The 25,319-nt window shown below is 43.0% G+C and overlaps 1 protein-coding gene across 1 annotated transcript in view; it reads left to right on the forward strand.

Moving 5' to 3' along the window:
* TMEM132D (transmembrane protein 132D) overlaps window positions 1–24,832 on the forward strand; it is a 260,201-nt gene extending 235,369 nt beyond the window's left edge. The window contains exons 6-9 of the mRNA XM_009989487.2: window positions 16,982–17,187; window positions 18,331–18,604; window positions 20,325–20,516; window positions 23,651–24,832. Coding sequence (XP_009987789.2) covers window positions 16,982–17,187; window positions 18,331–18,604; window positions 20,325–20,516; window positions 23,651–24,832 — 1,854 coding nt within the window. The remainder of the gene's footprint in view (window positions 1–16,981; window positions 17,188–18,330; window positions 18,605–20,324; window positions 20,517–23,650) is intronic.
* The last annotated feature ends 487 nt before the right edge of the window (window positions 24,833–25,319 follow it).

The raw sequence follows: 25,319 nt of genomic DNA on the forward strand, positions 1-25,319 counted from the left end.
TGACAGGTTGAGAGCTAGAGCACAATTTGACTTTCTCTGTGGTTCTGGTGAGAAAATCCGATGTTTTTCTAATCTTGTACAGACCCTGAGCACGTCTTAAGAACTATCTTTACTTTCCTGACTATTGGCCTCGAGCACATCACAGGCTACATCCTATATATCTGGCCTGTTGTCCTCTGCATTGTAAGAGCCATAGACATGGGACAGGCATTTCTCTTCCCATGTTTATTACTGCCCCGTTTAGGACATTTAGATTATGATAGCACCTACGTCTCCCAGCAGCACCGAGTCTCAGTGACCAGTAACAGCTGTTCCCGGTCAGAGACTGTCCTGTGACAGCTATGAATAAAATGTTAATGAATGAATAAAATGAGCAGCAAACAAAACATTTTATGAGGTCAGATGGCAGAGATGAAATAGAAACTGTGTCCTTTCACTTCTCACCTTGACTTCTATCCATTCTATGAGTGTGCTTTTTGTTTCATAAATTTTTCTAGAATATGTCTGTGAGAGGAAATAGTTTCTGGCCTGGCTTTCTTTTTTATGCTAAGTATAGCTGTTTTCATGGTTTGATTGATTATTGACAAACCTTAGAGTAATGAGGCTTCATTTCTAGCCCAAGATACCATTTGCAGATAACATTCCCCAGTACTTTGTGACCATGGGGAAGCTACGTAAACATTTCATTCCTTCATTTGCACAATGAGGATAATATCTCTACTGCATAAATATATATTTATGTGAAAAAATGCACACACAGATACACGTTTGTCATAAACACTGGGACTTCACTATGATATGCTTTAAAAATGTTGTTGGTAGATTTTTTTTTTTTCAAAATGCTGAGACATTATTAGATAATAGGAATAGTTCAAATATAAAATGTTCAGCATCATCACCATTGTTGTTATTATTTTATTAGACTGTGCAAAGAAAGAGACACGGAAATGAAACAGTATTGATCCATAGTAATTTAACTGGTCCTAAATCAGGCCTTTGTTTAGGTGTATGAGGAAAACAGGATGCCTATGCCCCCATCTTTTTAATAAGTTTTTTCCTTGAATTTTCTTGCTTTAATGAAATGCAATCAATTTTCAGGCAATGGGTTGTCTTGCACATTAGAACGCTTCGTGAAGTAATGTAAATTGTCACCATTATTGCTACAAAAACAGGTGAGAATAATATATTTAGCATTTTATCACATCTTGTAAGGCAAGAAGAAAGTATGAAATAACATTTAGTTTGTGCACTGCAAACTTATTTAATTACGTTCTAACAACATAAATTGTGTTGCTGCAAAGACTTCAGTTCACTCCAGGTCATCAGAAAGTGTACTGAACACTGCAGTCTGCTTTTGTCTCCTGTCTAGAAGTTCAGAATAATTTTAAGTCGTGACTTTCACATGGGTTGCATTGTTCTGGGTGAGCGTGCAAAACATGTTTTCCAGTACAACAGGACATGCTTTTGCTTTTGTGATCAATATTGAACCTGAGGAATAAAGATTAAATACTTGTTTCCCTTTTCACCCAGAAAACCAGGAGATTATAGGCATGGACTACAGGCAGGAGAAGTTGTACATTACATGTCTGAATATGTGGCTCAAAAACCCCTGAAATCTTCAAACTGAGCTGAAAGGAACAATATGTTCAGCTATGGAAAACATTCCTGGCAGTCATTTGTCTAAGCAGATCTTCAAAATTACTGCAGATGGTAATTCTGCCATCTTCTAGTCCTCAATGATCACTGGGGTTGGAGAGCTTCTGGTCCTCTCTAGCTCAGGTCCTTTTCTTCACTGCTGTCACCAGGCTGATCTTTCCCCGTCCTGTACTTCATTGTTTTTCCTCAACTTTATTCTTTGTTTTCACCTTTCTCAAATTGCATCTATTTATTTCAGACAATTTTCTACACTATTGAGATCCTTTTGAATTCTAATCCTGTTCTCCAAAGCACTTACAACCCCTCCCAGCTTGGCACCATCTGCAAATTTAATGAAATTAATTAAATGAAAATTAAATGAAAGACTCCCATTGACTTCAAGGGGCATTGGAGTCAACCCAAACTGTCTTACGTCTTTAAGAAGTGGTTCAAGTGAAATACACTTATTGCTTTACAGGCCGTTTTTGTGAGGGAAAAAGACAGATGCATGCTGAATAATTCAGAGTCATTGTTGCTGACTGAGAGAGATTTAACTAATTTGTCAAAATAATGACCTTTGTTCACGGTGGGGAGCAAGTGGGTTTGGATTATTTCTGTCCCCAGAGAGATGCTGGAGGAGCCTGGGTTTAGCTCAGCACCACCGCGAGGGGCTTTTTTGGAGATGTAAAATGAAAGGTAAGCATTAGTAGCAGCGGTGTTTGCAGATGGTGGGAGACATGTTAGAATGATGATGACATATTCCTTTAAGCCTGATGGAAACAGCGCTGCTACTCAGCCTGTGGAATACTTGGGATTACCAGGATCACTCCCGTCCTGTTCCCAACTTTGTCCTTGTGTACGAGTGCATATGCACGTGTGTGCACACAAATGCACACGCTCCTTCATTCGTTACTATTTCCCCATCAAAAGAAGACCGCTAGGCATTGAGAGCTTGATGTCTTCCTTAAGTGAGTGCAAAGAGAGCATGTACTCAGCAGAGGGAGAAAGAACAAACAGCCCTGCCTGAAGCTTGGTTGATAGCAACCAAGTTGTGGATGGCCCATCCATGGAAGTGTTCAAGGCCAGGTTGGATGAGGCTTTGAGCAACCTGATCTAGTGGAAGGTGTCCATGCCCATGGCAGGGGGGTTGGAACTAGATGATCTTTGAGATCCCTTTCAACCCAAACCATTTTATAATTCTATGAAGCTGCAGAGAGGAGTTGGTTAAACACAAGTGTACCAGGCAGTGAGCCCCGCAGTTATGCCAATCTGCTGCAACCCATGCAAGTGTGGTCGCAGTCTGACCTTTGCATGTCACAGCTTACCAACGTGAGAGATTACGAGCTCTCAGCCTTGTGCCATTTTGCAATCCAGTGTGAAAACTCATTTATCTTCAGTGGTCTAGAAATAGGCAATTGGAGAAAGAGAAAATTATGTTAGTGGGGCAAATGAGGACAGAAATCCCCCTGTTGCTCAGCATCCTAGCCCACGATTCCAGTGGGGAAGGATACTCTCTCCCGTTCCAATACAAACCTTGCGGTGACTTTTACAGTGAGTGTAGTTTGGAAAACATTCTCTGGCATTTCAGCCTGTCCATGTTGGCTGATACCAGCTTTCATCTGGCACTTGTGTATCGTGGCTTCTGCTCTGCTGTTGGAGCACAACCCTGCTTATATATGCTTCTCTGCAAGTGATTTTTGGCTTAAAAAGGCATAAGTGTCTTTGAGAAATTTTTCATGCTTTGCTGTTGCATTTTTTTTCTCCAGTCACTGCAAGGTGTTGGCCAACTATCCTGAGCTTGGCATGCACGCATGTGTATGTATATTGCAACAGATTTTTCCTTTTTCTTCTAAGTGGTAATGTTATACTTGCCAGAGGAGTGGAACTAGACTTTGCCTGTGCAAACTCAGTGTCAGAAAGAGGACTGAATCTTTAAGAACCTGTGAAGTTGTCCTGTTACCAAGATGGAAATCTCTTTGTCCTTCTAGCTCTAACTTCTAAAGCATGCCATTGCTAAACATATTTCATCTCCTTTTTCCTGTGTAGGGGTGACTGAAACGCAATGCCCTTGCTCAGGACGGTGTATAAGTTACACAAGTAATTTCAGCAGCATTTGGTCATTGCTCTATTAAGGACTAGCTGAGACATGGCTTAACTCGAGGAGTTGCCTGCAGGTCTGTGCTTGTGGAACACTGAAGTCTGAGAGCACTGAGGAGTTCAAATTCCTCTGCTTTCATCATGGCATTCTCTTCTCACTGCAGGGTCTTTTCATTCACTTCTACTGTGTGGCTCTCACCACCTTTAAGCCTGTGGAGATCTGGTCTCATACTTGGCTTAGGTCAGATCAGTTCTCAGTGGTGTTCCTAAGTAAAATTTGTGTATAACCCATTACTTTTTGGAAAGAAATTAGAAGAGCAGAACACTTCTTGTTTGAGGGCAGAAGTGCTGGCTCTTTAGGGTAGCATCAAAGCTTATCAGAGTCAAAGAAACATCTGAGGTTTGGATGAAATCCTTGGGCAGAAATATTGCATCCTTAATGCTCCAAACATTGAGGTTGTGCTATGAAGTAAAAAGTGCTAGTATCTTCTCTTAATGGATGGAAAATGGCTCTACTAAAGTCTGGATCCTTGAGCATCCAATCCAATTTGTTGCTGGAGGGCTAGAGACGTGACATGTCTGTGACGTTTGTGGCATGCCATGGCCTATGGCACAGAGGTGCCCACGCTAGTGGGTCTACACTATGCTGTACTCTATGGAGGAAGGTATGGAGCTAATTTATGTGACCACAGCACCACGCATGCATAACTCTCTTGCTTTTAGTGCTCAACAGGTTAGTAGATATGCTGTAAATCTCCACAGCTCACACAGCTTGAGGATTGGTGTGCCCACAATCAGCCCAAGTGCACCTTGCCCACGAGCATTTGGGAAGGCTTGGCAGAGGAGCCAAATAACCAGGTCATCCCAGTTCTCTGTGGCTGCCTTCACCGCTCTCCTGTCTTCCTTCTTTTATGGCTGTTTTTGTCAAGAACATGGGCCAAACTTTATAATCCATTTGCAAATGTCAAAGTGTCATTTCTGAGTGTTCGGTAGCCACCTGTCGCTGCAGCACGAGTCGCATAATTAGAACTGACAATCCCTGTCTAGAGATTTCTTGGAAGCTGGAAAAATGAGAATGTTGTCAAAAAAATAGCAATGCTTCCAGTCTGCAGTGCAGTGATGGAGATGAAAGATGAGTGATTCCAAGGAGGCAGAGAATGTATCAGCCCAATGCCTTTTTCTAACTAGTTTAGAAGTCCAAAATGGTCTATAAGGATTTACGTTTCTCTTATAGCCTTAAAGAAAATGTGTTTTAAGCTGACTTATCTCTTTCTCTCTCTTTACTGGACCAAGCCAACAGCAAGTTTCATAGCAGTCATGCTTAAAGCTACAATAAGGGTGGTAATTTCTTTTTCATCAGTCGATGCAAAATGATTTTTATATTTTATTCATTTTTTTAGTCATTTTCCATAAAATTATGAAAACTCTTTAAAAGAGGATCTTATTTTTTCTAACAGAGAAAAAATAAATTTAATTGGAGGCAGTGTTGAATCGCACTGTTGTCTCAGTTCCGAGTAACGGATACAAATCTCAGAATATGATATGGATTTTTTGTAGGTGAACAGTGACTTCAGTGGTCTTTAGCGCTCACATGTCAGGGCAGAAACTAGTCAGCTGGAGAGGCAGGGATTTCTCTTCAGGGGTCATTTAAAAGATCTATTTGTAACAACCGTCATCTTGCATGACACTTTGAGAATTGAGGGAGGGAGCTCCTGAGTTAGGAGCTGGATCTGAAATCGGGGAGCTGAATCACGTTGCCTGCTTGGCCATGGGATCCCGCACCGTCTGTGCAGCAGGGTGTGCGGAGGACCTGCAGTGCACGCTGCTGCATGCTTCATGGGTGTTTCACTGCCATCCCACCCACACCCTCAAAACCAGCATGGATGGAATAGTCACTTGAATTTGCTCATGAAGTAGAGCTCCCCTTGACACTTGTACAATACATCAGAAATGACCTGGTAAGGATAGATGAGAAATGACTGGAAGTGTGTCTCAGGGTAATGAAGAGAAAAACAGGAGTTCTTCAGAAAGACAGGCGTGTTAACGTAATTGTAACGTATGTGACGGCAGTGCCAAAACTGAAAACTCAACATAGCCAATGGAAATACTCTACTGTGCAAATATTGCAGCGATTCAGAGTCCAGTCCCTCCATCTGCCTGTGTGGTTATGCTGCACGGGCATCACCCAAAAGAAAGAAGGCACCAGGGCTAGCAAAGTCACAAGAAGCCATAACGGTGGCAGCAGCGTGTGTGCCAATAGCAGAAGCGTGGTGCTCCCACAGGTGGTGGGGCCAAAGGAAGCCCTGGGTGTGAGGGCAGGGTCTGCCCTGGTTTTGAATAGCAGGGCACTGTGGTAGGAGAGCCCTGCGATTTCGAGATTCATTTCTTGGCTGGGTCACAAATGTTCCGTGAAGCCTTAGGCGTGTGATTTGATCTCTGCATGATTCAACTCTTTGTCTCAAACAGTAAATGAAAGTCTGTTCTCCTGCCGTGGTTAGGTGTCATCAGAGCTTTGTGAAGGGAACATCACTAGCTGGGTATTGAGGGTCTCATCTCCTCTATGACTATAACGTGCTACTACAATATGTTAATGCAACATTTTTAGGAGGAAGGAATGTTTGAATTTGGTGATTATCAAAGTGGAATGGTCTCCATGTTGCAGAAACTGTGCCTCACTGAGGAGTAACCTGTTGCAAGACTGCAGCAAAGCAAGATGTGGGATCTCAGTGGTGGATCCCTGGTATGCTCACCCCAAACAGGGAGGGAGAGTCCAGAGAGGTGTTCATTTGGGACTGACCAAGTATGTATGAAAGAAAATTTCCCTAATTAGGAAAGACTTAGTAAGCAGTCGGTGTTATAGCCCAGCTGTGCTACCAGCACATCTCCAGCTTATGAGACAATGACAAGTCTTGGTCTCTGTGAGAAGACAAGCCCACAGCTGGCTGCAGTAAGAAGGGACATTCTGGAAGACTGCACTCTCCCTGGGTGGTATAGATGAGCAATCTCTTTTTCATGCAGGGAAATCTTTTCTTAAAAGGACCTTTTGCTTTTGTATAGAATAACCAGCATTCGAGTAAAACGTTTATTTTAGCATTGATCTTCCAGCTATATGTTTGTTGTTTTAGCAGGCAACTGAGAATGACACGTACACTTTCTGTGGTCAGCATAGGAGGGTGTAAAGCACATACCTGGTAAATTCATCCGAATATGGATTTGTTGCTTAATATAGCACAAAGCAGTGTAAAATCGATAAGTGTTATGGTAGCCAGTAGAAATATTTTTGGCCATTTGTGAATGAAAGAAATACAGTGAAAAAAATGTGATGCTTTCAGCTGAATTGCAGGCTGGATTGCCTGTGGAACAGAAGGAAGCTGGCAGAGATTTCAGTTTCCTGTAGTCAAGGGGAGTGTGAGGTATCCTGGATATCACAATTAGATGCTTTGCACACCTAGTTTTACTGTCATGATAATTCTAGACAAAATCAAAGTTGCCGACTGCAGGTGAATGCTGCTGGCTGTTTAGTCTGGGCCTTGATCCACTGGGAGAGCCGGGCAGCGGTGGGACCGCTCCGCACCGGCACTGCCAGCGCTCCTTCGCCTGCCCTTTGTGCATCTGGGGAGATTCAGCATCTCCTTCAGCTGCCCTCGGAGGATATAGGAGTTATTTGAAATACTTTGTGTTCCTGCATATTGGATCCGTCCTGTGTGCAGTTCTGTCCATTTTCCTGTCGGCTGCTCCCAGAGCAGGGGGGTCTCATATGGTGTGAGCAGCCCTTAAACCCAGCTATTCCAGGCTGTGTGCATCACCGTCACCTTCCTTTCCCCAGCATTGCTTCACAGACTGGATGTGACAAATCTAGAAGACCAACCATCCCCTTTACAGCACGATTTTAGAGTTTAGCCCATCCAATTTGTCACATTCTTCATCGGCTCTGCTTCACTTGGGAGTCAGGTATTTATTACCCAGAGACAAACAAGCAGCTGCGTTTCTCCTTTCTTATCATGACTGTGAAGCAAAGCTGTTCTATTGTCATTGCTTCTCTTTAAGATTTACTGGAAGGAGGGGAGAAACACCATTCTCAGTTTAGTAATAAGAAGCTTGGAGTACTGGATGTGTTTATCATTCTTCTCCCATTTCACTTGGATGACTGCAGTGAGTGATACAGAGTGCGTGTGGGTTTCAGACCGAGAGAGAGAAATAGGAAGATGTAACTTAATTAACATAGGCAAGAAAGTGTTGTCACATTCATTACAAACAATTGTGGCTTCTAAAACGTAAAGCAGGAGGTGGTGGGTTGAGTCCAGCAGCTCTCTGGCTCGCCATCAGACAGTACTTGCCTGTCTAAAGCTCTCCTACGTGACAGTGCTGACATTACCATGTCCTGCTGATTTAGTGGAGCAGACACCGCAGCCGTCTCATTCTTTTGCTTATCCTGTGCTGGCAGGATCGCCGCTCGCTGAATATCGAGAGCAGCAGGTGGGCAGGAAGTCGCCACCTCCCTTTTCCAGCTGGAAAGCAGGAATCGCAGCCTAGCCAACAGCAAACGAGGGATGGCCGTGGCAGCAAAAGGAGTGGAGAACAGCAGGAGTGAATGAAACCGTTTGATTTCTCCTCGCGTTGCCTGCTTGCCAAGGGCATCCTTTCGCCCTACGCCGCGTCCCACAGAACTGAACCGTGGCTGCGATCGACTGCTGGTGCGGGTGGAAAAAGTGAAAGGGCTATCTTCTAGCTACAGATAAATTTTAAGCAACAGAAAGATGTGCTTGTGTAACCCTAGCACCTGAGCCCTTTCTTGTTTCTTGTAGATTAGGCTTTGCAAAATCCCTGTAAAACAAGGGGATAGTATCCTCATTTTACAAATACATCAAAGGGAGATTAAAGCCCAGATTCTTAGAGATTTAACCACCAAGCTCCCCTTGAGTTCAATGGGAGTTAACACTTCAATATCCTTGAGAGTATGGATCTCAATAAATTACACACAGCCATCCAATAAGTGTGTTACGGAGTTGGGAACTAATCCCGGGCTTTCGGAAATGTTGTTCTGTGCCTTCACTTTCCTTCCCACAAACGAGAATAGCACTATTCATTACGTTAAAGGTACTCCAGATTTCATGTGATTGGATTTTAATTGAGCAGAGTTTAATTGTGATGGTTTTGTTTTGATTTGTGGCCCCAGTTGATTAAGGCTTATTGGGGAAAATTTGGCAGAATGTATTCTGTCAGAATTTGTAGTTCTGTAAAACAGCTTCATGAAATTATGCTAATTTCCCTGGAATTTCATCTTGACAGAAAAAGGAAGAAAAGGATGCTAGCAGGTTCCCGTTGTGTCAAAGAAACATCTTGTTTTGACATTTCCAAAATGAAATGTTTTGATTTTTTCATTTTAAAATAACTTTTTCCTTGATGTTACAATGTTTTTACATAATTTTAATCATTTGAAATTGAAATGAAACCGTATTTCGTGACTCAAAAATGAAACCAAATGTAGGTGTCTTGAAAACCCTCCTGAAATAAAGCATCCATCTTCCAGGCAGCTCTACTGCCAGGACCATGGGAAAGGGACCACTCAGCACTGGGAATGTCACCATCCGGTGGCTCCTGGCTCTCCTGAGCACAGTGGCTCAGTGGGGACAATGCAGAAGCTCTTTACAGACTGCAGGTAGCCCTTAGGCTACTAAGTCGCTGGTGAGGACGGTGTGTACAGGGTCTTAGTGATGTGTCCACAAATGACTGCGTGTCAGCTGCTCTATTCTCACTTCATCTTTGAAAAATGCCTAGGTTCTGCGCAAATCCACTGCACGGTGATAAACTGGACTGTTCTTGGTGGTGGCAATGGGTGCAAAAGCAACATGGAAGGGAAAAATCCACCAAAATCTTACACACTGAATCTGGATTTAAAAAAACAAAAGGTGATTCCTGAGGAGAGACTTTTAATGAGGGGGTTTTCAGTTAGTAACACCAACACACTGCAAACGTTGTGTCAGATCCATAACATTCACAAAGGGAGCATTAAACTTGCAGCTAGAATTGGATGGTTGCCCAGAATCTTAAGTCCTTTTAAAATGTGCCACCACATATTTCACTCAGGTATATTTTGCTGAGAATAATATATTGATGTTTGCCACAAAGCTATAGACCAAACTAAAAAATTTATTTGAAATTAATTGATAACAGAGCTCTCTTAATCAATATGCTGTTATGATGTGCTTCAGGACGATTAGCACAGTAAAAAACATTTTTCATTTGCACAGATCTCTGCTAATACGTATTTATTGCTGAACTTCCTCTGGAGCAGTGCTCAGTGTGCTTCTGTCGTGACACTACAGAGATGCCTGGCAGGAAACAAGTTCTTAAGACCCTCAGAAACTAAGGAAGATGTTTGTCTCTGGGTAAAAAAGCAGATACAGTTGTGGATTGGAGTATTTTTTGGTGTCACACTGCAATAGGAAAACCACTGCAGAAAAGTGTGAATACTTTGAAGGTGTGGACCTTCAAAGCTCAGAGCACCCTCTGGTTTTTCTGAATTTTCGGAGTTCAGATGTGTCACTTCACACCTCCTCTAAAACAGGTACAACCTTTCTGCACAGAGCAGAGAACTAACTGTAAAGGAATGACAAGGTATGAATCCTCGTGAACACAGCTCATCATTTACCAACTTGGAAAGGGTACTTTCAGGTTTTGGCAGATACTTCAATCCCTAAACTTGATGCGATACCTATTTGCCTTTACTGTTTCTTTCTGAGGAAAAAAAAAACCCAACTTTCTTTTGTGTGCAACACAGGAGGTGCTTTAATTATTCCTTAAGAGCAGCTGTTCAGTGGTTGTTCCTAATTCCAGCAGCATCCAGGGTGGTTAACAGATCTGCTGGTGCCATCAGATCTGAGAATGGTGATTTCTTACCCTCAGGGTCCTCACCGAATCCCAGTCTAGGACAAGTCCCTCCTCGTGACATATAGTGGGTTTAGGGCTGATCTACCCCCTGTGCTGCTTCTTCATTATAGTTATTCATCTCTGCCTCGCATAATTTCAGGCTGGATTCAGTTATCACAGTAACGAATCTCGCTCCAACGCCGCGGGTTAAGCACCAGTGATTAAAGGTGACTCCACCTCCCCAAGTCGTTTATAAGTGACTTATAGAGCTAATAATGGCCTCATCCTTCTGTACCTTGGTACACAGCTTGTGTTCTGGAGTCTTTTACGGCTCAAATGAGCTGCTTTTGCTTATTTATTTCCCTCCTTATTCATTTTTAATGGTTATAAGAGACTCCCTCATTCTTCTTCTGACAACAATGATTTAGGCAGGACTCATTAACATAATTTACTTTACTAAATATCGCCATTTATGCTGGTAGACCAAGGAGAATGTGTGCCGTGCTAAATCAGAAGCGATCCCGTGAGCTTGCCGAGGTGGCAGGGCTGTGTTTGAAGTCTATATTATAAACGGAGGGTGCTTGTATGGAGGGAGGATCACTTACAGGAACACGGATTGGGGACAGAGTTCCAGAGTGTTTCCGAAATACAGATTTTTATGTGGAAATATCAGAGACTTTCTGTCCTAATTGGCCACCCTTGAAACGTCTAAACCGGAACTGCTCTAGGAACATCTTATTTTCAAAGATCGGTTAACTGTGACTTTGTAAGAATTCCAACAGAATTACTGTAGCAGGAAAGCGGTTTCCTGTGAGGGTTTTACCATTATCCCATGGGAATGTAATAATGATAATGGGGTAGGGAAAGACTGTTACAGCCATTTCTGAGAGCTAACACTGAAATGCCGGGTAACTCTTTGGGGAGTTATGATGTACATTCTCCTTTCCCTCCCTCCCATTAGATCTTTGGATTCTATATAGCCCAAACCTAGCACGGAGTTTATGGGACCAAAGGAATAGTCAGCACACAACTTTGTATCTACCATGGACAGCTTCTCCAAAAGGATCATGGGAAAAGCCTTAAAATCCCTTTAGGAAAGGGATGGGAACAGTGTTCACTGGGGAACTGGATGCAGGAGGCCAGTACAATAGGGATCATGTGTGGTTTGTGAGGGACCTTATTGCTTCTTTCCATGTTTTTCCCAGGCTGGCTGAAGTCGTGCTACTAAAAGGCTTCAAAAAGTTTAGCATTTTCTTCCACGTATAGTCTAGCAAACTGTGAAATAAAATAAGACAAATTAATTAAAACTGATTTCTCTTGCAGAGTGTTTTAAAGGACAGCTCTGACTTCTTTTCAAATAACACAAACAGGCTTTTTAAGTAAACATAATAAAGAAGTGCCTTGGACCAGCAGCACCCCCCTCCTTTTCTGATCAATATTTGTTTGCGAAGGAAACAGTCCTGTGTTGAAGTGACACAGCAGCATCACTTTCACAGTTACAACGCTACCAGCTGAGCTTTGGGCATAGGTTTGGGGAACCCAATGTATAGAGCTGCACGTGGGGCTGAGGAATGAACATCTACAGCGAGGCTTTTGTGGTAGGAAGCAGCAGTGACTTAACTCTATCTCCATTTCTGACAATGGGATTGGGGGTTTGAGTTAAATGCAATGCTGAACACATTTGAAATACTCCACTCTGCACGTTTTGCAGTGCTGGTGATCAAACTCGACATCCAGCTTGGCAGAAGCCACGTGTTTGGTATGTACGTGGCGCACTTCGAAACTTGATTCCTAATTCTGTGCTGTGCTGGCAATAAGGGACCCCTGACCTCTGCTGCCCCAGCGCACGGAGATTGGATACGTGTGTGTGACTCAGAGGAAGCTGTTTTAGTTGTTCACCAGTATAAGAAAAAGAGGTGGAGCTGCAGGAGCCAAACAAAACCCAAAGCACTTCTATCAGCTACCAAGCTCATGCCCAAAAAAAGCTGTTCAAACCCCAGTTCCCTCAAGAGATAAAAGTCCTCTGTATTGAGAGAATTTCTGGAGCATCTTGTGAGCACTAAGTACAACCCCCCTTAATTAATGAAGGCAGCTCAGCGTAGTCGTGTGAAAAGCTCCTGTGACACAAGGCCCAGAAAGGCTTTAGCAAGGGAGTGTGGCATCAGAAGGGTTTAACAGCGTTATGATGTCCTCGAATTACAGTGGTCACAACATGGAGAGATGTATTCCAGCAGTACATGAGCAGTAAAAGAAAATCTACTCTTTCTCTCTTGAGCCTGCATCACCTTTATGGAAAACTGGAGATGCCATCCCGGAGGATGCATGGCAAGGAAAGGAAAAGGAGATATAGGTAGAAGTCCCAGATTTTGGAAAGAAAACAAATTGGTTTTCCCTACAAATCACCCACCTCGTTCCAGCCCCTTTGTAGTTCCTGTTTGCGTTTTATAATGTGTTTAATAGTTTTCCGAAATCTGTCTGGTTTAGACAAAGCTTTTGCAACCTCGGAATTCCTGTAGTAACTAACGGTCAGGAAGCTGTTTGTTGATTTAGCACAGACCTTCTCTTTCCTTTGCACACTCACATATCCGAGGGTGTGTGCAGTCACTCCATCCGTGCGTTGAGCACACTTGGACCACAGCCATTCCCGTTGTGTGCGGTGAGGCGTGTAAAGCAAGACGTGTGGTACAGCAGGGAGGGCTGGTACTTAAAGGCTGTTTACATGAATTAACGCTGGAGAAAAGGAGCTGCTTGACAGACTGAGGAATTGAAACCCATTACAGATTGGAAAGGAGACGTGGGCTCAGAAAAGGCCGTGGCAGCGGAAGCTTCTCTGAGCTGCCCCCATCACCGTTGACGTGGAGACACCGTGCAAGGGGGAACCCAGTCGCTCCCTCCGCCTGGGTCACCCGTGGGGACAGCTCGAGGCTGCCCAGCTGCCTTGGACGGGTCTTTGCTCATGTGCCTATTTGTCCTGCAGAGGCTCAGCTGAGTCCCATCAAACTCATTTCACAAAATGAGTTTAGAAAACCCAATCTCAAAAGAGACAGAGCAGCTCAATTTTTCTTTTTTCTCTACCTCTTTCTAGTCTCTCTGTTGCGCTGGAAGATGAATGGTTCGGATGTGTCTGCAGTAACACGGGCATGGCTGATCTGCCTTTCTATTGATGACCCGTTTCTGAATGTCCTGGCCTGATTTATGAAAATGTACTGTACTTTGCACCATGTTTTGATGTTTCTCTGTTAGGACTGCATGCAAGCTGCAGCAGAACAGTGATGCTTATTCATTCAAGCAGTGAAGGGCTGGCTGGGAACTGAATGAGCTCATAGTTGTTGCTATCTTCACTTACAGAAACAGGAGAACACGGGTATCCCAAGCCTAATCATTCTTTTCCTGACCATCAGTTTGTTTTATGAATCATAATCTTGAAAGCACAAGGTCATGGTATTTATTTAATCATTCATATAGTAGGTTTTTAGGGACGGAGTCTTATTTTAACTCTCCTTTCTGTAATAACCTCGATAAATTTGGAACTGAGGTCTGTTTGCCTGCCAAATTTTATATCTCTTGCTATTGCTTGAGCATTAATGAATTTGAAATCTGAGGGTCTGATTCCCATCTCTTACTAGCGTAATTCAGCGTTACCTCTATTGCCTGGAAGAGTCTCAGCCTTGTTCCAGCTTCTGTGTGCTGAACCGCTCTTCACACACACAGAGACCAATAAAAACAACAGCAAAACCTCACGTGTGCTGTCTAGGTGTGCTTCAAAAGCCACTGCCCAGGCAGGGAAACTTTACCCCGCTGGAAGGATATTTGGCAGGTCCCCTGCTAGAAGCCCTGTTGCAAATGCAGAGCAGAGGACATGCAGGGGAGGCAGGAGAGGTCTTGTGGGGAGCAGGGCTCCAGGGGCTCCACGCTCTGCTCTGCAGAGGACACTGAGGTCATTTGGAAACATCCCTCAACTATAATTTCTGGGCTGCAAGGCACAGAAGTGTACCTGCTGCCTTAAATCACTAGGAAATGGTTTTAGTCCTAGGTTGATCACCCATGGGGACATTTAATTGCCTAAGGTGTTAATTAGCTGAGATTCACGAATATGAGGTGTTGCTTGCTGGAAGCAGAGGTGGTGAGGACATCACACTGAAAGCAATTACCTGGCCCTATGCCCTGCTAAAGAAAATCCGTGTCTTCAGGCCGTTCACTTGTACGTGTGGTCCAGTCTCCAGAGCATGAGGACAAGTGAAGGACCTCAGGGCAATCAGCTCCCAGGCGAAATGTTTTCCTTGGGGCCACCTTGTCTTCAACTTTGATCTGTTGCCTCTCAGATGGAAATCAGCACTTTGAGACTGTGCAGTTTTTCTTCTCACTGGCTTCCCAGGGAACAGAGGAAAGGTGGGAAGCAGCAGACAGAGCTTATTGGCACATAGGAGAGTTGTCTGGTTTGAGAACAGCACTTAAAATACAAAAAGGCAACAGGGATAAGTGCAGTGCCAGCAAGGAATAGACGATTTCCACTTACAGCAGCAAGGTACCCCATGGGGTGGGAGAAGGAGCAGATGTACCAGGCACTGCCTGAAGGTCTTTTGACTTCTTGCCTGTCGGAAAGGCTACTAAATGTTGCAGGTAGGAAGTACGATGTAGTTCTCGCCCTGAAAATATTACCCTCACATTAGTGTGCCTTCTGCAAGAATGCAAAATAACGTCTGCTCTCATGCTGCTGCCCAGACATGCTGTTTCCAGAAGCAGAATGTGCTTATGCCTCCAGCCTTCCCTATAGCCATCTCTGCAGGCTCACATGAGGCTTCCCCTGGAGTTTTGCAGAGTCTCATCTTCCTCGGCTCAGGCCAGTTCGGATCAGCGTTACGGGGAAGCGGGTGTTACGTTAGTGACACAGGCGCCCGCCGGAGCCGGGACTGTGCCCAGCTGCCTGCTGTGAGGTCCTTCCCTTGCATTACATGCTCCCAAGCTTTGAGGCTTTTTTGACAGCAGCGAGGTTTTCTTGCTGTGCAGCACAATGAGATTGGATCCTGCCAGAAGCCATTAAGAGCTACTGTAAAACATGCTAACATGAGAATATACTGAAAAATGTAATTCTGCTAGTAAATAAACTCCTTATTTTCCTGCTGAAACCAATAGCAACTATAAGATTTTGACCTTAAAACAGACATTGCTTGCAAGAGAGGCATTGCTAGAGTCATGATAACCTTTTCTGGTACGTTACCTGGGCTCAGACAAGCAAGGACGGAAATGGATTTGCTATATGGATCTGTCTCTAAGGAGGGTTGTTGTTGTTTAAAGATAATAATATTAGGAATGCAAATTATCCTACAAAAGCTGGTGATATTTAAAGACGATTTAAATTCATTTAGCATTTAAACAGAAAAGTAGAAAATGGCATTAAATTCAGATGATGAGGCTGCATTCTGGAGTCAGAAATATTAAATACATCTACAGAATGGAATAGAAGGTCTGGCTGGTAATAGATTGTGAAAAGAGTTCAGGTTTTTAATAGATCATTCCTTCAGATCATCAGCACGGTAAAGTGGTAGTTAATAAATTATTTGACGTGTGCGTTTACTCATATATTTTAACTAGCTGTAATGAACAGGTCCTGTCAGCTCACCTAGATCCTTGCAATAGCTGCTAAATCGCTTGAGTGAGATTTAGTAACTCTCAGCAATATTGATGGCCAGAGCTGCAGGTAATAAATAAAGTGACATCAGGACTAGCTTGTGCAGAACATTGTGTAAGACCTCTGTCAGGCTTGCAGCAGAAATGAAGCTGTTTGGCCCCAACGAACAGCACTGGGCATCAGCGAGCTCTTCCCCGTGATTAGTTTTTGATTGATGTGACCACCCCATGCCCAGGCACCCGTAAAGGGACTCCTGAAGAACCTTTCTCCCAGTTTGGGGTTGACTAGAGAAATTTGTCCCCTACTGAATTCCGTATACAGGCAGTTACTTGTTCCTCCCTCAGGTACGTGATATTCCTTGGGCTGCACACAAAGTAGGGGAAGAGGATAGTAGCGTCTGACCGAGCTTTGGGGAGAGGAGAATAATCCTCTCTTGGTGCCATTACACTGGGACTATCCTAGTACTGGAGTGAGAATTAAGGACAGAAAGAAGCTGCTCTTTTATCTTAGATTATACTGGAAATGTTTATAGCAGAAAAAGCTTGCCTGTTAAAATGATGCCGAATTATACTGACTATTAAGGGCACACCAGGCACCTTTCTTGTTATTCCTAGTTGTCCTCTAAACTTGGAGCGAGTTTAAACCTATATACTTTGTCTTCCTCCCACTCACTTTCCCAGCATGTGGTGTACTTTATAATTTGTGAAGAGACTCATTAATTTTTTTTTCTTTCTCCTTTTTTTTTTTCAGGTTTCTGACAGATGTGACTATGTCTTTGTCAATGGGAAGGAAATGAAAGGGAAAGTGAATGTCGTAGTTAATTTTACTTACCAGCATCTGAGTGCCCCTTTAGAAATGACAGTCTGGGTTCCTCGTCTCCCGCTGCAGATAGAGGTCTCTGACACAGAACTAAATCAGATCAAGGGGTGGAGAGTCCCCATCATCTCTAATAAGAGGTAGGTTTCATTAGAGGATGTTCATTCTGGGCTGTGCGCTTGCCAAAGAGCTGTCAGGGCCAGCAGATCTGAACATGCTCATTTGGCCTTAATGCAATTCTGGTGTAAATTTGAAGGTCATCAGACATTTACTCAATAGGCTCCTGCACTGGACTTATGAAGGGAGCGGAAACTGCAGGCTGCATGATCCTACATCGGGAATCAATTTCCTTTTAGAGCACTAGTGACTGAGATGGAAAGAGCCAGTTGGCCAAGTTAGGCAGGATCAGCCATGAGGCAGCAGGAAGACACTGACAAGGACCAGCTCTGGCAAGGCTGGTCAGTCTCCAGCCTGGCTTACAGGTCCTGCCAGTTAATTTATTTGTTGTGAATGGTCACAATTAGTACATACTTGTTTCATGTCACTGTAGAGTGCAGTGACACTCATCAATGTCCCAAAGTCAGAATGCTGATGGAGTAGGGCTTTAGAGATAGTATGCATGCCCACAGGTCAGTGGCATGTGAATGACAGGACAGAGGGTGGATGTAGGCAGCTCTAGACTGTTTGGGTCTGTTGTCAGTGTTATTGAGAACAAGAAGAGCAATTGATAAAGTAGGTACTTGCTATTCCCACCTACCTATGAAGACATCATTTATTACCAGGTTTCTGTTAGTATCACAGCAAAGAGATGGGGATTTTGGTGGAGATGTGATTTCAACCTGAATGCTGTACAGAGAGGGATGTGTATATAGGTGCGGACAGAGGAGATTTCCATGGCAACACAAAGATGTTTATGGCAAGATCCAGAAAGAAAAAAGCGTGAAGGTCCTGAAAGTAAGGACTTACCATGGAAAATAGTGAGACGTATTTGGAGAGGACAAAGTGGCAGCCAAGCTAGCAGGCCAGTTGGTGATTTCAGCAGCTGTTTTGGAGATCTAGGCAGCCTGAACCTCTCAGATATGAACAAGGGAAACAGGATAAAAGTGGGGAACCTGACTGACTTCAGAAATGCTCTGAAGGAAGCAGCTTCAGTGGAGCGACAGAAGGGGGCAAAGGCTCCTGGTTCCAGCAACTAGGCTGCAGTTATGTTAGCAATAGCTCTGCTGTTGCAAGTTCTCCCAGCACCAGTTTAAATTAATTTTTTATTCTTGCTGTCTTACCAGAGCAGCCAGGGACAGCGATGATGAAGAAGAGGATGAACGTAAGGGAAGAGGCTGTGCCCTTCAGTACCAACATGCGATGGTGCGAGTCCTCACACAGTTTGTAGCTGAAGCCTCAGACCCTGGTGGCCAGCTGAGCTATTTACTGGGTTCTGACTGGCAGATTGACATTACCGACCTGGTGAGTGACTTCATGCAGGTGGAGGAGCCAAGAATCGCTAAGCTGCAGGACGGACAGGTTTTGATTGGGCAGGAGCTTGGAATGACGACAATTCAGGTAGGGAGAATTAATTACTTATTCCTTTTCCTCCATTAACCCACCACCTTGGGAACTGAAGTACTCATCAGGTGTACAACTGCTTCTTGCAGTAGCGACAGAAATTGAAGCCATAAATTTTTGGAGCAGAATTGTCTGGAAGACACAGAAGAGATGGTTTTCTCTTCTTATCGTGTGCCCTGAAGTACGTAGATTGCAGTTTTAGCAAATTTAGCCCAACCTGTATACTTAGAGGATGTTTCTGGTTGTTTTGGTCTAAGGCTGTTTTGGAACCTGGAGCCAGTATATGGGCTATCACAAGGCACGCAGCGGGTGAAACAGCTCAGTCTTCTCAAAGCCTACATTGACAGAGCAAAGGGTAAAGTAAAAATTAGCTAGTGTTGGTTGAGGAACTGAGGCTGGAATATGAGTTCCATGGGATCAAATCCCTGCATGTCTTGCAAGCTCAAGTGATGTGTTACAAAATATAAATGTTAGGGTACGTTTCAGAATATGCACAGAGCAGTAATAAAAATTGATACTTCTGGAATGATGTTGGAAGACTGATTAGTGACAACTAAGCTATGTTCTCCAGGGGTTACAGTTTCATCCGTTTCAGGCAATATGGCCAAGAATAAGGCCTATAAATACTACTGTATATGTGACTGTGCCTTAGTGTCCTCCCTCTGAAGTAACTCACCTAAACCTATGCATCATGTCATTGGCAGCTTTTCACATACAGTTCTTCCTGCTGTGCAGAGAAATACTGGCCTAGAAAATGGGGTCCCCAAAGAAAAGAGAGAAAAAAAAAGAAAAATATTAATCCTACAAAATAGAAAACATGATAACAAGCACTGTAACAGGGAGAAAAATCTACCTCTCCAAACACGCTCATCATCCCAAACTGTCAAACCAGAAAACAACAACCACACCTGTTGATAACACAGGTTGTCAGGGCTGGAGAAATGGGATTCAAGATTTTTGAATTTCTGCAAAATCTGTAAAGATTTTCTGAATGACTTTCCAAACCTCTGGGGCTAACAGCGCTCCTACAAAGACGCATAAAACTGTGGGAAGAAAAATCCAAGGGAAAAAAGCTGCAAGCAAGTTATATTTAAAGAATATCTCTTATAAACTTCTTCAAAATGCTCTGTGCCCTATAAGGATCATTAAATTCAACTTGCTTGCTAATGAGCATCTTTGGATGTCATATATCAGTGCACTGACCTCCTTGCACGTTTTTTTAACCAAAACAAGTTTTCTCAGTCAATTTTGAATACAATACCATGATGGTTTATTGTAGCAATACATAAGCCTTTCTTTCTATAGGATAGAAATAAATGTCATTTATTCTATGGATTTTATATAAATCTACAGATTGCGTTATGTATATGCTACCTAAAAATATGATGATTAATAAAATAATGGCATTTCACGTAAAGATTACATTTACAAATAGCTAATACATCTGAAGCAGATGTGGTTAGCATATTGCAGAGGTAAACAGCATAGCTGATTAGAATTACGTTGGAAAAGATGTTATAAGCACCCTATTATTGTGTAAAAAGAGTTGTAAAACATGACTAGCCATTTTTAATCATATTTTAATAGCATCTGTCTGCTAAGAATAATTCTACCCGTTAACATAAATATCACTTATCTGTATTATGGTAGCTCAGTGTAGCTCTTCTGCTTTGTGCTACGCAAAATGTCTGTTGCTGACTTTGATTTTTCATTTCAGATATTGTCCCCCCTTTCGGATGCTATCTTGGCTGAGAAGACAGTGACGGTTCTGGATGAGAAGGTGACAATAACTGACCTGGGAGTGCAGCTGGTAACTGGATTGTCGCTTTCTCTGCAGCTCAGTCCAGGAAGCAATAAGGCCATCTTTGCTACAGCAGTAGCACAAGAGCTGCTGCAATCTCCAAAGCAGGTACTAGGTTGTGGAAAGACACTGCTCTGATTCACTATACCCAACATTACAAGCTGATGAAATCAAGCAGATTTTTATTAATAATGCAATAATGAAACATTTTCCTTATAGGCACTTTTTTCTGAAGGCCACCACGTGCCTTAACAGAAGATCCCACAAAAACGTCACTATGTCTAAACAACCCTGGTCAATAAACAGGCATACGCCATCTGTCATGGCTGCATCCCATAAATAACACATGCAACTCAATGATGTGTCAGAATTAAGCAGCAGCAGTCCCCTCACACACACACATACACACACACATCCTCCTTTCTGTCCCATCCAGCACCTGCTAGATCACAGGAGATATTGCCAACTAGTTTGCCACGTTCAGCCTCCCACCACAGGCAACCAAATCAGCCCTTTAAGTCTCTCTTTAATGAGAAAATGTTTTGCATAGTGCCAAACTCTTCTTCCTTTAGTTGCATTCTGTGAGCCTTTTAAGAAGCTGAGGAACATCCCGTTCATTCCCATTCATTACTAGAATATGAATCAGCATCATTGACTCATTTCCTGAGTCATGATATCATAAACCATTTTTTTTCCTGTTATTCTTAGTTTCTGTATTACAGATCACTATTATATCATTCTCTTCACTCAGATCTCCGCAGGTTCCCCTGACATGAGAAATCTTACTATATGCCTGAGGACAACAGGAAAGTTTTCTCTCCACTGCAGATTAGCTTTGTTCCTGCCTTTGCCGTGGGGTTACTCCATGGGCAATATGAGACTTGCCCTCTTCTGTCTTCTGGTGCTAGGAGTGTTTCAGTCAAACTTCACATGCACAAGCTCTCACAGATCTGAAATCCTTATGCTGAGCAATCCATGTGCTGCCACTGTCCCTGTGCAGAGTTACCAAGGGCTTTTGTTCTTTGCCGTGTCCCCATCAGTTCCTGCTTGATGCTTGTCCTTGTGCTTCTGTCTACATCGGAAATTTAAAGTTTTTTTTCAACCCAAATCCATCAGTCTGGGGCTTACATCAAGGATGCATTGGGCTCTTAATGCTTAAACATGTTCAGAGCTTTAAAGGTAAATTGTCATGGCATGCACGTTTGAAATCTGCCCAACTGTTGAGAGGCTTTAATTCATCATAGGGTCTTACCCTTGGGATGCAGGATGAGAAATAATGCAGAATGGCTGTCTTTATAGGGTGATAAAAATCAGGGTCCCAGAGTATTCCGGGAGTTAAGAAATCAATTCCAGGCAGCCAGAAATAAGGCCAGTGAGCTAATCCATTGCTGACATGGGGAGTTAAACAAAGTACTTTGAAATCAGCCCAAAAGCTGGGGTCGATGGCATTTAGTCCCAGTACACTGCCCAGCACCGACATTTCAATTCCCAGAAATGGAGCCTGGATGAGTCCCTCTCTGGGGGCAGGGGTACACTCGGAAAATCACTGGATCAGTATTAAACCAGCAAGGAAGATGTGCACCTTCCACCTAGGAAGGACTGACTCCGTTTTGAGAGACGTCTGATTCCCTCCATTCCTTAGTACATTATTTTCAGAGCACAATCCCTGTAAGCAAAGCAAGGCAAAACTGTTAAATGATTATGCAGGTTTAAGCAACACAGTGGGAGGATGAGAGTTGATGACATAAATTCTATGCAGCCTTCAAAAAATATCCAAAGATTAATAAACACAAAGCCAGGATTTATGACAGTGTCAGCAAAGTCTTAGGGCTCTGTCCTGAAATAGAGACGGAAGCAAATCTCCCATTGAAGCACGGGGAGCTTTATGGCTGTGAGGATTGCGGAATCAGGCCAGTCGATTATGCACGATACAATCCCAAAAGACTGGAGGCTTATTCTCTGTGATCTGAACAGGTGAATGACTATGTGCTAGAAACAATTCAAAAGATAATGATAAATATTTATTCTCGGTATATATGTTGAGTTAGAATGTAAGTACAGCCTATTTGAAAACCTACTTATTTAAAGAAACAGGACTTTTATAATCGTGGTTTCAGCAAGTACAGTTATTAATCTGTTGGTTGGGTGTTTCTGTCTCTCAGGCTGTCCTTGAGAGCAGAGTGGTCCCAACTCTTACCGGACAAGACCTCACCTCATTTTAGACACCAGAGAATCCACTCACCAAACCAGGAGTCTTTCTGGTGTGGCTTCTCCAGTGGCTAATAATGTGCAAGTATCCCAGCTGAAACAGAGTAAGTCAGACCACCAGAAGCAGGAATTCGATTCCGGGAGAGCAATCTCAATTTTGTCTGTAAATGATTTACGTGTGAATGCTACGATTTTTTTCAGGTAGCATAACAATTTTTGATAGCCATTTGAGAGTCCTCAAAGGACCTGATTTTCAGAAATGGATGAGCACATGTTTTCTGAAATCTAAGAATACTTTTAAATGTTTCAAGTTAGAAACTGAACGTCAGGGTTCCAAGGAATGCTGCACCATTACACGTGTGCAAGTACAGAATGAGTACTCAGCTCTGTCCCATTTACATTCAGTAAGCCTCCATGCACTCTGAAGTGTACAATTGCATTGCTGTGGCATGAGATTAAACTTCATTATTATCTTGCCTTTAATTGCTAACAAGCATGAAAATTACCCTGACTGTTTCCTAAAGAAACAACTGATTGGTTTCCTCTGCTTATTTAATATGAGAGACAGAAATCAAGGGCTGAAGGTATGGAGCCATGTATGGACCTACTTGTTATATTAGGTGTTTTTTAACATTTGTTGTGTGTAACAAGAGGAGACTTTGTATTTTAAGCAGTTTAGAAGTAATGTAATATATTTTTATCATTTAAATATACAACAGTAAATGATGGCAGTCACTGGTAATGCCTTCTGACATGCAATTTATTATGGCACTGAAGTAGATTCTGCAGAGCCCAGGGAACACAGCTCCTTTAAGCATCTTTGGGGAAACAAATCTTATTATCAATGAGTGTTTTAAACTAGCATTTCTCTTCACAACTTGGCAAAATATGAATTTTATTGCTCTCCCTTTTTATTTCTTTTCTGATTATAAATGGTATATGGATCTTGTGAGGAGGAGGGAATAGACCAGGACAGAACATATTTGCCTCGATGTTTATTCTGAATGTGAGTATATTTGTTTTATATATTACAGGAAGCAGCCATCAGCTGCTGGATCCAGTTCAGTGATGGGTCTGTCATGCCCCTGGATATTTATGACTCCAAAGACTTCTCCTTATCAGCTACATCTCTGGATGAGAAGGTGGTCTCCATTCACCATGACCCTAAATTCAAGTGGCCTGTGATTGCTGCTGAAACAGAAGGCCAGGGGACACTGGTGAAGGTAGAGATGGTGATCAGTGAATCATGCCAGAAATCCAAAAGAAAGAGCATCCTAGCTGTTGGCAGTGGTAGCATTAAAGTCAAGTTTGGGCAGAGTGATGCCAACCCTAACATCAGTGACAGTAAACACAGGGGTGCTGGTGTCCACCTAGAAAATCATGCCAGTGACAGGCGTCAGAAAACCACTTTGCAGGAAAGAGCTGGGCTAGATGGCCAGTATTACAGCTCCTCAATGGGCCATGAGCAAGGCAAAGGGACCACCACTCAAAGATCTATTTTAAGTAAAAAAGAAGACAGAGAAAGCCTCCTGGATGATGACAGCCATCTGCAGAACATCCCAATAGACTTCACAAGCTTCCCTGCACAGGTGGATCTGCCAAGAAACAACGGAGACTTGGAAGAGAATGACCTAGTCCAGACCCCTAGGGGACTCAGCGACCTGGAGATAGGCATGTATGCTCTTCTGGGAGTCTTTTGCCTGGCAATTCTGGTGTTCCTTATCAACTGTGTCACTTTTGCTTTGAAGTACAGAAACAAGCAAGTTCCCTTTGAAGAGCAAGAAGGCATGAGCCACTCTCATGACTGGGTTGGGCTGAGCAACAGGACAGAACTTCTGGAGAATCACATAAATTTCTCATCTCAACAAGATGAACGTATCACAGCCATTGATAGAGGATTGGACTATGAAGAGAGCAAATATCTCCTCAACACAAATGCCACCAAAAATATTAATGGACAATCTTTCAAGTCTACTGAGTCCCCATTCGCTGATGGGAAAGAACAGAAAAGTGAACCAACTACTTCTCCTACCTCTAAGAGGAAACGGGTTAAATTCACCACTTTTACCACCATCTCCTCTGATGACGGGTGTCCAACTGTCAACTCAATCTTGATGAGTAGTGAGGATGACATTAAATGGGTCTGCCAGGATATGGACCTGGGGGAGTGCAAAGAACTTAAAAACTATATGGAGAGATTACATGAAAATGCATAATGAGACACAAAAGACATTTTTGTTTGGTTGGTTCGTTCGTTTATTTTTCACTCACCTTCTGCCTTTAATTTTGGGTAGTGGGGCAAAATGTTGTACTGATAACAAGAATCAGCTGGTGGATAATAACTCAAAGGAGCCCCAAGAAGCCACCCAAAAGCAGCTGGGAGAGCAGAGATCCTGGACAGCTCTTAAAATTCAAGTCTTCTCTATGCTCAGAGATGGAAGTGAGAGATGTGTGTGGTTTTTTGATGCATGGTAACACAAAAAAAAAAACTTAGCAAAATAATACGGTCTCATTCTCTGAGCTTTCCCAGGAAATCAATAAATATAACAAACTCCAGCGCAGTTTGGATATTACAAAGTTCGCACAACTCTGCTGTTCAATATTGCAAGCTTTGGTTAAAAGCAAAAAATTGGTCTCAGAATAAATAGATCCACGAAAAGAGCCTGTCATTCAAGCCACATGCAGAGAATATCCGTCCAAGAA

Source organism: Tauraco erythrolophus, chromosome 19, assembly GCF_009769465.1.
Source record: "Tauraco erythrolophus isolate bTauEry1 chromosome 19, bTauEry1.pri, whole genome shotgun sequence".
Taxonomy (NCBI): Eukaryota; Metazoa; Chordata; class Aves; order Musophagiformes; family Musophagidae; genus Tauraco; species Tauraco erythrolophus.